The following is a 15,316-nucleotide window of genomic DNA, read 5'->3' as shown; positions in this document are numbered from 1 at the left end:
AAGAAATAAGTAGCAGTGATGAGGAGGTCCCTTCGCCCCAAAAAACGCGGTATGTGACATACCGTAAGGCAAGGGAAGGCCAGCCTGCTCCCCAACCACGTGCACAGCTATCTCTCCATCACGATTCTGATCAGGACGAGGATGAGGACGATGAGGATGACAGAGGCCTAGGACGTGATATCGCCGAGTGGTTGGGAAAGGAAAAAATATCACCACGTGGATCAGAAGGTGGGGCGAGACGACACCTAAGGTATGGTTCAAGTACTTTGTCTGGGGAAGTAGCAAGTGGTGTGGTGGGATTGCTGGGAGAAAGAGAAAGTGTTGTGGCGGCAGCGCGGGGTGAAAGTGAGAGTGGTGTGGGGATAGTGCGGGGTGAAGGGGCCAGTGGTGTGAGGGAGGCAGCACGAGCACGTGGTGCTCGTAGGCCTAGGGGAGAGCAGGTTGAGTCACTCCCCAGCACTTCTTTCGCCCCTGAATATTCACAAACTTCCTCCCCACAGCCCCAGGATGTGGGGAAAGGAAAGAAAGGGAAGGGAAAGGGCAAAGGAAAAGGGAGAGGGAAGAGAAGTGCGAGTGATGAGAGGCGCCGCTCTCCACCTCCCCAACCTCCCCCACCACCCTCACCTCCCCACCCTGACGAAGGGGACGATGGTGACGTGGCTGGAGACGGTGGTGTCACGTGGAACTGGGAGGATGGGAGTAATTTTACTCCCATCATTAACCAGTTCACTGAGGAGTGGCGGTCAGGTTGCACGGCTCCAGGTGTAAATGCTGGGTCGTCACGGTTAGATTTTTTCAACTTGTTTTTTGATGAGGCGTTTGTTGGGCGCATAGTAGAACAGACAAATATATTTTCACAATCCCAGTGCCTTGAAAGTGAACGCCTAGGAACCACAAGCAAGCATGCAGAACAGTATGACTTTCCCGTGACTATATCAGAGATGTTCCTATTTTTTGCCCTGGTAATCTTGATGGGTGTGGTGAGGAAAAATCAATTTCCTGCCTACTGGACAATGGACCCAATCATCCTAACACCTTTCTTTGGAAAGGTGATGGGTCGTAATAGATTTCAGTTTATTCTCGGCCGCCTCCACTTTTTTGATGCAGATGATCCAGCCAATGCAAATAACACCGATAAAATGAGGAGAATTAGGCTGGTATTTGATCGTTTTACGGGAAATGTTCCGCTCCTCATTTTATCCCTACAGAGACCTCGTCATAGACGAGAGTCTTGTGTTGTGGAGAGGCAATATTTCCTTTAGGCAGTATATACCCAGCAAGAGACACCGTTTCGGGTTCAAGATCTTTGTTATGTGTGACTGTAAGACTGGTTATGTGCAAGACATAGTCTTGTACACGGGCGCACAGACAGATATAATAGAAGATCGGAGTATAGGACTCTCTGGGGCCGTGGTGAAGACAATGATAGAAGAGTACCTTCATCGTGGTCATGTTTTGTACCTGGACAACTGGTACACTAGCCCTCTTCTCGCTAGGTTCCTCCACCAACCACGACACCGGAGTCTGTGGTACAGTCAAGAGAAACCGTCGCCATATGGTCAAGATAGGGAGGAAACTTGACAAGAATGAGGTGGTTTTCTTCCAGGCCAATAACATCCTTGCAACCCTGTGGAACCACAACAGGGAAGTTTGCCTCCTATCAACTGTTCACAGCCCCCTGATGCACCGCACAGACTCCGTGGATCACCGTAGCGAGAGGAGGCGCAACGTATGGAAACCAGAGTCTGTACTTGCCTATAATCTGAACATGAGGCAAGTTGATCAGTCAGACTCGATGATTTCAAGTGTTGACTGTGCCAGGACAACGATGAAGTGGTACAAGAAACTCTTTTTCCACTTGCTCGACATCACGGTCCTGAACGCCCACTACCTGCACGCAATGACCACCGGAGTATCCGAGACCTTTGAGGGGTTTGTGAGGGAGCTGGCACGTGAAATAATCGCCAAGCATGCCCAGGAAAGACCCCCACACCGCCCCCGCGCCCCCCGTGCTGCTCAGACTCCCCTACGTCTTGCAGCCCGCCACTACCCCAGCGCAATCCCTTCCGAACCAAACCGTCGTAAACCCCAACATCGCTGCCATGTATGTAAGCACTCGACAGTCAGACCATCAATGCAGAGAAAAGACACAAGATATGAGTGTGTCGAGTGCAATGTTGCGTTGTGCCTTCAGCCTTGTTTCAAGGAATATCATAATCTCGTACACTTCTGAAACTGTGTGGGAAGGCGAAATGACGCTCATGATAATGGTAAGGCCAGTCAGTAGGTGCTAAGTCAAATATAAAGTTGAAACGGGTTATTTTTTCAGAAAAGTAATGTATAAGATCAGAATTAGTGTAAGTGGAAAGAATTGTTATCAAAACTACACCCACTGTGTAAATCTGGTCAGTAAATATGTGATAGCAAGGAAATAAAGTGGAAACGGGTGTAATGTTAGCATGAATAAAACGTATAAGTTGAACATTACTGTAAGTTGTCATAATTGATGTCACGAGTACACCCACATTCTGGTCAGTAAGTATGTGATAGGAATTATATACAGTGGATGATGTTGTAATGTTAGTAGTAAGGTATTTTATAAGTTGATTACTTGTGTAAGATGAAACAAATGATATCGCGATAACACTCCCTGTGTAAGTACGCGCAAATATGACGCTAAGTTCCATCGTACGTTCAGAAATGATGTAATATCAATTATATCAAGTGTTTACATGTGCAATGTTAGTGTAGAATAATTATATAAGTAAAAAAATAGGTTGTAAGTTGAATTAGTTGTCATAGCGACTTCACCGTGTGTGTTACTATGCGGTAATATTACGCTATATATTTACGTAAGGCCTGAAATAATCTCAAGACAGTTATATAAAGTTGAAAAGTGTATAATAATATTAGAAAGGTATTATGTTAGTAGAAAAAGCACAATACGAGTTGAAACATCAGTCACAGCGAGTTCACTCACTACGTAAATTAGCGCTAGCATTACGCTAAATGTTATCAAAAGGCCTGTGAATACGTAAAAACAGTTCAATATAATGTAAAATGGTATATTGTTATTGTAGAAGTATTATGTAAGTAAAAAAAATTATATGTATCATGATTTTAGAATGTTAGCGATTCATGGGAACCAAGTTGGCCGATTTTGCTCGTTTCTCACGATGGTACAATGGTTATTTCTGCTCTATTTTTGTATAAAATCCAATATACTCTTTTATCACATGTTTTTATGTTTGTAATAAATTCATTTCTACTTACTTTCATTGGTTTCCCAAACTTATAATACCATAGAAAACGTTTGATGCTCACACCGCATAGGGAGAACACGGGGCCAGGTGGGACCAACGCATACCTGTTTAAGCTAATTAGGGACCCCAGGGACCACTTTCTTTGCCACCGGCCATTGTTTCTGACCAAAAGCGAAAGTTTAAGCAAAAAAAAAAAAGGTCGAAAATTGCCCGGGATTGGGGGGTACCAGTGGTCGAAAAGTGGCCGGGACGGGGCGGGTTAAAGGCAGTGCTAAAATTGAACAGTATTACCTCATACCCTTTCAGGAGGTGCTATTTTACTTCAAAGTTGTGGACACACCATATCATAAATTATTGTAATTCTGATGTTCGTCAATAACTGTCGAAAAATTGTCACCTGTTACTCATGTTCAGCAATATAATGGAAACATCTTTAACAATGACACTAAAAGCTTACATTCATCAGAACTTAACACAATCAGTTTCATTTCACGATTCAAACAAGTCGTGGTTGCATGGATTTCGATGAGCCTTAGCTGTGCTATAGGAATGCGTCTCCATGGTTGATACGTAAATTTACCCTCAAGCCTGACTAGACTTGACCATCAACAATTCAAAATGGGTTTTGGATCTTCTACAGGCGAGAACAAAAGCGCGGAAGCTAGTATGATGCCAGTCAATGGACCACATGGTTGTCTATTACAATTTACAAGTACTCTGTTAAGATGTTCCTAATATGATATGTTTGATATTTTACTGAGCAGGCTTCAACTTCAATGGTTCCAGCATTATATTTATGTATACAGTATATGAAGACGCATGAAACATTATCTAAATTTTAGGTAGTGCTATTATCTGGAGCGCAATAATTACCCACTAAACCACCAGGTGCCAAAATTTGCATTGAGCCGGTGAAGGTTTATATCCAAGGGGTGGTTGGGGTTGATTGCTCATGTAATGCCACTCAGGGATGAGTGAGGCTGGTCACTCTCATTTAAAATGTCGAGACCAACTGCCTAGCCCCGGGCTCCTACGCTCCTCATGGGGCAATGTAGGATTGGATGATGGATGGATGCTATTATCTGGAATTTAAAAGTAATGTTCAGCTACAGCACTTTCATGTACTTAAATCCTGTTTCATATATTATATTCCCCGTTCATCCATTTACACAGTTTGGTAACGTGACAGAACTTCGATCGCCATGGGGTGTTGGGGTATTTGAAGTGATAGCAGACAGCCAGAACACTAATGTAACACAGTCAAGACTTTCCCAGGTGATCACCCAAGCCCGCCAGGTAAGTCAAATTTGTTACTGCTGAGGTGGGAAGACCAATGAAGTTACTACTGAAGTGAGGAACTAGACAAGTCACTCTTTAGTTACCACTGAGGTGGGTAACTGGAGAAGTCATATACGTAATTATGAAATTCTAAGACCTTAGTCTACCATAGAATCATTAAAGGCCAAAAAAGGAAAACTGTGATGCATGCTTGTAACGCCATATGGCATCGTTCATGACTAAATCCACTAAGAACTTGAAGTTTTGGCTGCATAGTCTTAAAGTTCCAGTAGTACTGTAAGAAAAAAATAGTTGATGTAAAGATACCGCCAGTTACGACTGAAGTCCTGGTTCGTGACGGTAGTGGTGGTGAGTGATGACCCGGTGTTCCTTGAAGCCTTTGCCAACTGGTCCCTCAAGGGACGCCTCCTGGTGTGGACAACAAAACTCCTCGTCCTCACCCGCCTTCCTCTCCACTGCCTTGATGACATCCGCCACACACTCTCTATGACCAACTCATTGTTGCTTCAGCTGTCTGACACTCCAACGATCAAGTGAGATCTCTCTCTCTCTCTCTACAGTGTATATATATATATATATATATATATATATATATATATATATATATATATATATATATATATATATATATAAGAAGAATATTTTTAATGTGTCTGACCGTGGGAATAGGCTTCACAGCCTGATCCCAAGGATAGGTAGTCCACCTACATACCATACACTTCCACATGTCACCACTTCGGCACTAACATCCACCATTCATGATGATTACATGCTAGGACACACATACAGGTCTGGTGTATTGGAATTAGTAAGGGTTTTTTTACGGCATGTTGGCGGGTCTTCTGTTAGATCATTTAAGTCTTCATTTTATGAAATTCAAACCCTTAAACTCTTCCCTGCCCTTGCTGGGACTCGAACCTGTGTCCACTAGGACTGCAATACACCTATTTTGCCCATAAAATTCACCATAAATATTTTTATGTTCATTTACACATTGCAGATATCCCGAGAAGTAACATTGGTTATTATCACAATATGTGTTGCAGATAGATAACCCATGAATATCCTATATATATATATATATATATATATATATATATATATATATATATATATACAGGGTGTCCCCCCAAAATGTACTCATTCTTTGACTGCCCATTACTTATACAATGTATTTTTTGTTTCTGGTGAAGCTAACGTGAAATAATGGCAGACGTACGACTAACTTTTGATAAAGAAAATTTGTCATAAAGTGCTACTGGAAGTACTAAAACGTCACGGAAGTGCAAAGACAATTTAGACGACAATTTCACAGAGATCTACCAATGCGATGCACCACTGCTCACATCAGAGATAAGTTTGAAGCAGTGGTGGGCAAGTTAATGAAAAACGTTAGCTTCGTTAACCAATAATCCGTTAGTCAACTAATTAGCTTCGTTAAAATTAATCAGTTAACTTATTAATTCTGCCAAAAATTATCGGAAGTTTACCGTTAATCCGTTAATCTGCTAGTTTTACATATGAAACTCTATTTTTATTAATAAAAGACACTTTTGCTGCTAGAAAAGTAGTTGGCAGGATGTTTATTCCTGAAGTGGCTCTTAATGTTGTTGCTGCTCTTGTGGGCCCTGACTTCATGGTACTTGGGTAGGCAGACCTTACACTGGAAAGTATAATTGTTGCCCTCTGTTTTCATGTACAATAAAAACTTTTCAAGATGCGGCCAGGGGTTCTCACGCAGCTCAGTTATCACCATCACCAGCCACAACAGTTTTCTCACTTTCCTGCCTATCCATTCTGTCCTGGCCAACTACAGACAACTGAGATGTACTAGACTGAGACGCCACCACTGTGAAACTGAATCTATGAGTATGATCCCTCCACAGTCCAAACTCCAAAATTATTTTGGCTTAGAGTCGATACTACCAACACCATGCTTAAACCCTGCAGTACCGATAACATGTTCGAGTATCGAGTATAAACGAGTACAGTGTCAGTACATGCATGGTATGCATGGAATTTTCGGATAGTGAGTGATATGACAGTGGTAGAAATATCCATTATGGGAATTTATTTGATTTCTCACCAGTTAATGAGTTGCTATATTTTTTTCCTCCAGCAACATGGTCGAAGTATGCCGTTATGAAACCTATGTGAAGTTGTGAACCATCTGTTATATCATATAACATATGGTTCACAACATCAGATTTACCTTCATATAACTTACATGAACTTAGATCTGACACACACACAAGATTCGTATCGATTTCTGAATCACTGTATTACCCACCACTAACTCTGACACTATCAATTTGATGATCTAAATATCGATTCGAAGTGTTTTTGACCTAGGGACCTGTTTTAGGACATAATTAATGGATTAACGGATCAACGAAATGTTAACGGAGGTTACTGCTAATCCGTTAAGTTCAATAACAAAATAATGATTTAACTTGTTAACAAAAACATTAGCTCCGCTAATAACGGATTAATGATTAACACGTTAATGCCCACCACTGGTTTGAAGCAGATGGAACTGTACACAGCTTCCATAAGCAACATTCTGGAAGACCACAGACATCCATCAGCCCTGCAAGAGAAGAACAACTTATCTCTGATGCAAGCAATGGTGCGTCGCATTGGTGGATCTCTGTGAAACTGTCTTCAAAATTGTCTTTGCCACTTCCGTAATGTTTTCGTACTTCCAGTAGAACTTTATGACAAATTTTCTTTCTTCAAAATTTAGTCGTACATCTGTTATTATTTCACGTTAGTTGCACCTGAAAAAAAAAAAAATGCATAAGTAATGGGCAGTCAAAGTGTGAGTACATTTTTGGGGGACACCTTGTATATTTACTTACTAATATACATACAGTATATCATCAATCCATCCATCATCTAAACCTGTGTTGCCCCATGAGGAGCGTAGGAGCCCAGAGCTATGCAAGTTGATCGTGACATTTAACCCTCCGAGGCACATTGACGCAAATCACGTTCTTTGTGGTTTGGCATATAAACGCACGTAGACGCGAATCGCGTTGTTAAGCAGAAAAAAAAGTCATCAAAAGGAAAATTTTGGGTCGATTTGTGTCAAATTTTGGTGCATTCTAGTGGGTGCATCTCTCTTCCGAGGTAAACACTTGGCAACACTGTGACTGCTCTGATGAGACAGTGCACATGAAGAAAAACCTCAGTATCTCATGACCAGCCAGGCTGAAAGGTAGCACTCCTCTCAATCATCCCTTTAAATCCACCATGTTCCCCCTCTCACCCAAGACAGGAGCCATTATTGAAATATTGTAATTGTACAGTGTTTTTTACTATAATGTGAAGTGATTGTGTCTATGGAACATAGGTATATTGTTTGTAAAGCTTTGGGGCCTGTTATCAAGTGCCTGGGTTTGTGAAATAACTGACCTACTATAGCAGGCATTATGTATGCCATAGATTTATGCCATAGTCACTAAGGAAACAAGTGGTCACATACACCATAGAGTCAGGAAGGGAATAATAGAGGAAGCTGGGATGGAATCATGTGATAGTGTTTTATATTGCATGTGGTTTAATGTGAAATATACGTATAAAACAGTGCAGCGAGTGTTCGTCAAGAAATATTGCATGCATTGACTGACTTAGCTCAAACCTAGCGCAAGTATCAGAGACAACATATACGCCACACAATCACAAACTTCAGTGAAAAGGTATTGTACCAATCTCAGATAGTGCTATACTGCTTATGGTTTAGTGTGATACATACGTATAAAATAGTGCAGTGAATGTTCACTAAGAAATATTGCATGCATTGACTGACTTAGCGAAAACCTAGCGCAAGTATCATAGACAACAAATATACCACACAATCACAGACCTCAGTGAAAAGGTATTGTACCAATCTCAGACAGTGCTATATTGCGTATGGTCTAGAGTGAAATATACGGTTAAAATATTGAAGTGAGTCTTCACTGAGAAATATTGCATGCATTGACTGACTTAGTGAAAACCTAGCACAAGGATCAGAGACAAGAAATATGCCACACACATATATGAATATCGTGCAGTGATGTTCGTGGAGAAATCTGTTGTGGGCATCGCATGTGTTAGGAAAACGTAGTGTAAAGAGAGAACAAAGTATGCCCCCCCCCACACACACACATGCTCACACACTACATAACTCTTCATCTTGAAACCCTTCAAGGTCTTGCCAACATCTCAACACCTCTGGAGGAAATGAGTTATCCATTTTTTTTTAACCCCTACACCGCGGGCTTGTTTACCAATTACTTGCGTGTCCCGCGGGGTTATTTGGGCTCCGAGAGACTCTCAAAAAATATTTGCTAAAAATCAGTTATTAGTCCTAGAATAATAAAATTATATATGCTTATAGCACATACCTTCAGCTTTCTCCTGGAATGATTGTTGAGCCTTCGTCAGTTTCCGTAGGACTTGTGGAGACCTCTGAAGTAGGGTAACTAAGTCTCCACTTTACACTTCCCGACAACCCGTTATATGATTACCACAGCCAGATACAAACACTATAAACACTATTCTACCATTTTCAAGTAGTTTGGGATCCATACTAAAAAAAAAACAGTGTGAAAGCAATGGAAATTACGAGCGCGTCTGATCGCCGCACTTGCGCTAGTTCGCTCTAGGCACTCTGTCATTTATTATTCATAAAACCCCTCACACTTTATATTTCTATTACTATATCACACTTATATATATCTGGAGTCTTTCTCCATAAGTTTCATTCAGTCGTATTATTTTATTGTCACTGAAGTCATTCTATTTTTCAGTCAGTAAAATACGTAGAGAGCCACGGATTCACTCTCACTGTTATAACATAAATTATTTGTACTCATATTCTTATATTACTAATTACTTACATTACTATTTACATTTTCTATTCTATTTTCAATATTTACCCTTCTATTTTACTTACAATATGTTATTCACTGTCACTTTCAGTAAGATGAAACTATAGTACACTGTTCAATCATATGAACTGAACATCCATTGCTTTCACCTGCTATTTACACATTATTTCCAAATAATTCTGCTTCCACACTTGCACTGTTAGAACTGCTTCTGGCTGTGATAATCGAAGAAGCAGGTTACACAGAGGGGAACCTGGCATTCAGCGCACTGCCAAGAGGTGCGTTTATGCTCAGGTGTGCGGCGTGTGGTATGCGCACATACCTGACACCTGCGAATCGCAGCCTTCCTTTTCCCTGTGGCAGGCATTAGCTCAAGTCTGTGCCGCTCCATATACGCCCTCTGCTCAAGTCGGTCGGGAAGTGTAACTGGATGGCGCCTTGGAGTTGCTGCTTGCACCTTACCATATTTTTCCAGCAGCTGCTGGACACAAGTCCTGGCAAACAACCTCAGGGAGAAGGACTTGGGTGGCTTTACCTTCATCTTGTACAGGATGAAGGCGTTCAGCATCGTCATATCTATGAGATGCAGAAAAACTTTCCTGTACCACCTAGTATTCTTCCTGAGGCAGTCGATCTCACCAATCATCATGTCGGACTTGTCCACCAGCCGCATGTTTATATTATAGTCCAACACAGCATCAGGTTTCATCACAGGTTCGCCTGTCCTACGGTCGACCTTCCCACTGTCTCTCATCTCCCCCTTATGTACGGTGGTGAGCATGTGCACGACTCTCTTGTCATGCCACCGTATTGCCAGCATCTTCTCAGACTTGCGTAGGTGCACGTCTCCTCGCTGCGAGTTTCCTGCCTCTGGGAATTTGGGAAGTTGGCACGATTACTTTTGACAGTGCCGCAGGAGCCAATGCCGTGCTCAGAAAGGTATTTGGCAAGTTTCGGTGCTGTATAGTAGTTGTCTGTATACAGCACATGATTCCCACCAAAATACTTTTCTAGGAGCACTTTCACTACACAGCCTGAGAAGCCAAGGGGTGTGTTTTATCGAGATCGACAGTGCTGGCTGAATATATGACGAAGTCAAGGATGTACCCCGTCTTACAGTTGCACAGTACAAAGAACTTAATTCCAAAGCGATGGCGTTTGCTTGGAATGTACTGGGACAAACCGAAGACGTCCTCTGAACAGAACCAAGGACTCATCAATGACAACCTTCTGAAATGGGTGGAAGAATGACATGAACTTATCCTTCATTCTGTTCAGAATCTCCCGGATCTTCCAGAGTGGGTCGGTTTGGGAAGGTACATCGTTGTCGGCCAAAGTGCAGGTTTCCCATGATGTTCCGGAAGCGATCTCTGGCCATGTACTTGTTGAAGGTCGGTGAGGGTAGTAAGGGGTCCATGGACCAGTATTCTTCCAACTCATGCTTCTTGGAGTGTGGCATAAGAAGCATGAGGGCAAAGAACACATACAGCTCCTGCACTCCCAGCATGGTCCACTGTTGCATCTTGGCTGCACCTGTACCACTAGCAGCACGTTGTGATTCGAACCTGTTAGTCTCATCACATATGTGCTGCATGACTTCGTCATCTAGGAAGGCCAAAAGGTAGTCGACACACTCAGCATTTTCGTCCATAGTGAAGGCAGGCTGAACTCCTGACGAGCTCTCATCGAAAACCAGGTTTTCGGGGACAAAATCTGACCCTTCCGTCCACGCGAAGGCGTCCAGGATTCCCTGGCGTGGCGGTGGAGGGATGGTGGTGGTGGTGGTGGTGGAGGTTGGCTGAGAGGGAGGCTTATCACGGTCAAGGTCACTCGCACTGACCCTAGGTTGCCGTACAGCACTAGCAGCCCTTACCCTACTAGCTACACTACTTCTCACTCTCTTAGATCTACCTCTACCTCTACGGCCGGCCTTCACTGTTGATGCTGGTGGTGACTCCGACGACGAAGACTCCGGAGATAACTCAGCCGACGATGATGACGAGATGAGTAAAGCGGGGCTTGGGGAACGGGGAGGTGAATGATCTCGTGACTCATGGCGGGCTGGGTCACGTGGGGGCATTGTTCTGGGGCTAACACGCCGCCTTTTCACTCCCTTCCCAAATTCTTTTCCTTCCTGCACTAAAGGCTCCTTTCCCTTGGAGCTATACACAGATTCACTGGTAGGAGCACTTGTTGTCGCTGTTTCTGGCGCGATAAGTTCACCCGGCTCATCACACGATTCACCGGAATCGTCAAAATCGCTGTCCATTATTATCATCGACAATTCAGCAAGTTCTCGTGCCACTGCAGAGTCACTGAGGCCTTTCCTGCTTGCCTCAACACTTTTCTTGGGGTTAGAGGTCACGGGGCCCTTTGCAATGGGCGCAGAAGCGGCAGGAATGGCGGGGCGCGAGTGCGACATGTTGTCTCTGCAGTGGAGGACAAGGAACTAAATGCCGCGGCTTATCTGAGAAGGGAAGGGTTGACAATGACACTTTAGGCTGACTGCTGCTAACTTACAGGCTAATTTTTTATAGGTAGAAAATCTCGGCAATAAATAAAGAAATAGGTACTTCCAGGTGAATGTAAATGTCAATTAGGATTCTCCCTTCCTTTCTGATATATATTTTTATTACAGACATCGATTACAAGGCATAAATCAAGGGGAAATTACCGTGGTAATGTAGCGAATGAATGCACGTGAGGTTTTGTCAGGTGATAATTGGGCAATTTCAGGAGTATAACACTATCACTTACCTGTTTTTTTTTTTGGTATATATTATTGGGTAAAAATATTGGGCATAGGGCTTATTTCAATGGATGAAATCTGTGGAAAAAGAAGAGGGAAATTTCCGTAGCGCAGCGCGGCGTGGGAGGTGAGAGGAGAGGGTAATGGAGGGCAAGTAGGGAGGGGAGTCAAGAAGGGGGTAAATTATCTGAGAAGGGAAGGGTTGACAATGACACTTTAGGCTTACTGCTGCTAACTTACATGCTAATTTTTTATAGGTAGAAAATCTCGGCAATAAATATAGAAATAGGTAGTTCCAGGTGACTGTAAATGTCAATTAGGATTCTCCCTTCCTTTCTGATATATATTTTTATTACAGACATCGATTACAAGGCATAAATCAAAGGGGAAATTACCGTGGTAATGTAGCGAATGAATGCACGTGAGGTGTTGTCAGGTGATAATTAGGCAATTTCTGGAGTATAACACTATCACTTACCTGTTTTTTTTGGTATATATTATTGGGTAAAAATATAGGGCATAGGCCTTATTTCAATGGATGAAATCTGTGGAAAGAGAAGGGGGAAATTTCCGTAGCGCAGCGCGGCGTGGGAGGTGAGAGGAGAGGGTAATGGAGGGCAGGTAGGGAGGGGAGTCAGGAAGGGGTTAAAATAGCTAAAATGTCAACAATGGATGGGAGTACAGATGAGATTTGGAGTGCTGACTAGTGTTGAACATTGGCAGTACTGATATATGATACAAGCCACCACTTGAGAGCCCGGGATAATTCAAAATAACACAGAATCACAAAAGTGACGCCCCGCGGTATGATCCATTGTAGCCGAGCGTCACGAAAGTGACGCCCCGCGGTTAAGGGGTTAATCTGTATATTGACCTATTTCTATATTTCTATATTTTTTTACACAAATAAGTATTGTTTTTTACATATACAAATATGAGATGGAAGAAAGTTCAGCTTCAGCATCACTTCCTAGCAAAAAGACTGGTGGTCATGTCGAGTTTCTGAGAGAACTATCAAGAAACTTATGATATTTTACTTGTATACTTTGAGTTAAAACAATTAATAAATAAAACCTAACGAGCAAAAATATGTAGGTGTAGGTAAGGCAGGGAAAGGGAGTGTTTTTATTTCACTTGCGGGTGAGGAGGAGTATTCTATGTTTGTCGTTCATTTACTCAAAAACTATTGAATGTGTCAATTTCCTGCAAGAACTATGATAAATATCAGTGAATTCTATGTATGTACAGGACAAAACAATGTAATATCTCTGATGAAAAGTCGTTGATACGTATGCGGGAATATAAAGGTTATTGTGCGCTCATGATGAAAGTGCAACACGGCCATGAGTATCCAGTAGTTTTTTGTGATTTACTAGGAATCTATGAGGCCAATCAAAAATCGGCGGGGACCTTGAGAAAGCTCATGAAATTCTACACAAGATTATAAAATGAAAACATAACGTGTGTGAGAAAACTTTTGCAGAAAAGCTCCCTGCTCAAGAATAATTTTATTTTTTTCAAAAAATGGCTTTCAGTTTTTGGCTATCTTCTCGAAAACCAAAAATCGCATCATAACTGGACTTTCCCATTAGAAAGCTGATGAAATTCTCTATCAAAACTTCTAATAACATTTTTCTGTATGATGGAAAACATTCGTACTAGGATGTTGTGAAGTGAGACTGACGTTCAGAAATGTTTATTCATGTGGCCTAATGTATTTGTATTCGTATTTTTCTTTTTTTTTCACTTATCGGCTAGAACCAACATCGGCGAATGAGATACATATGTTTCAATGCAATATATAGAAGTGTGGGTGGAGAAAATAAGGCGAGAAAATGTGTTTTCAGCGGCGAGCAGGCGGGCTGGCGGGGAGGGGGGTGGAGTAAAATCGTGAGTCAGCAAAACTTATAAAACTTATGCATGTGCGAGAAGGTTAAGATGAGAGTGACCAGCCTCACCCATCCCTGAGTGGCATTACATGAGCAATAAAAGCTCAACCACCCCTTGGATATGAACCAACACAGGCTCAATCCGGTTGGAGCCTCTTTATTACCCACTAAATCACCAGGCACCATAATTTGGTTATATGGGTACCACCCAGCAGAGTAAGTGGTTTCCTGGCATACAGGAAAGCATTTGGCTTGTCACTCAGTGTATAGTCACCCTTAGACAGAAGGAAGAGGAAGGAATGAAGGAAGGAACGACATAAGAGGAACAAAGGAAGGAAGAGAGGAAAGGGCAGCCACCCGAGAGCAGCACTACATCAAATGAGTGCATGGTGAGCACCCCCACCTACAACCATATATCTATCTACCTATCTATATCTATATCTGTCTGTCTTTATCTATCTATCTATGATGTGGCAGGGGTAAACCAGTTCTGCTGTCGGGCCCTGCTGCGGATGTCACTGATTGCATTGCGCAGTTGACCCTTGTGCGGTGTGGTGCGGTGAGGATCTGTCCGTTCTCCCCTTTGGGGCTAAGATGCGAATGAATATGTTTGAATGGATGAGTAAATGGGGAGTGTGTCGTCCTGTCTTGGCTACCTCCCTTTCCTTGGGGGAAGCAGCCTAGGTATATAGATAGATAGATAGACAACCTATATGTATCTCTCTCTCTCTCTCTCTCTCTCTCTCTAGTTGAGTAGCGGGATTTGCCAGTTAGATTATGCTGGAGAATTGCCAATGTTTCTCGTACTGTAGTTCCGTTATGAGTCAGAGTTGCAAGTTAGCCTACTATTGTGAGCGTAGTTATTTTGTAACTTGTACATTTAATTTTGTTCTCTGTTTCTCTATATTATTTCATTTATGTGATTGTTTGTTTAATTATGTACTTTTATCTCCATAATTTATAGTTTTAAATTAGTGTAAGAAAAAACTAGTATGTTTTGGATGTCTCTGAGTTGGTAACTGTTGCTGGTCGAGAGTGTACTCGAAGTTTCAAGTGTAATGCAAGCTTATATAAGGATGGGGAAGAGACTAGAGCAGTTTCAGTCGGTTTTCGGTTCAGTTTGAGAGTAGTGCCGTGTTAGTGAAGTTTGTATGTCATTGGTACTTGTGAAAATTGTGAAGTGTCGGTTGTTGTCAAGCATTAACCCTCTCGCACTCTTTCAACGCCACCTGCGTCCAA

General features: G+C 42.3%; 1 protein-coding gene across 1 annotated transcript in view; it reads left to right on the top strand.

The window, feature by feature from the left end:
• Positions 1-3,881: 3,881 nt before the first annotated feature.
• The window catches only part of LOC145402688 (uncharacterized), a 315,211-nt gene continuing 303,776 nt past the window's right edge, over positions 3,882-15,316 (top strand). Inside the window, exons 1-3 of the mRNA XM_080274661.1 lie at positions 3,882-3,923; positions 4,437-4,559; positions 4,875-5,095. Of these exons, the coding sequence (XP_080130787.1) occupies positions 3,882-3,923; positions 4,437-4,559; positions 4,875-5,095 (386 nt within the window). The remainder of the gene's footprint in view (positions 3,924-4,436; positions 4,560-4,874; positions 5,096-15,316) is intronic.

This window comes from Coenobita brevimanus, chromosome 58, assembly GCF_032717465.1.
Source record: "Coenobita brevimanus isolate Jiangsu-jjx chromosome 58, ASM3271746v2, whole genome shotgun sequence".
In the NCBI taxonomy this organism is placed as follows: domain Eukaryota; kingdom Metazoa; phylum Arthropoda; class Malacostraca; order Decapoda; family Coenobitidae; genus Coenobita; species Coenobita brevimanus.
This window is presented reverse-complemented; position numbering and strand designations above follow the sequence as displayed.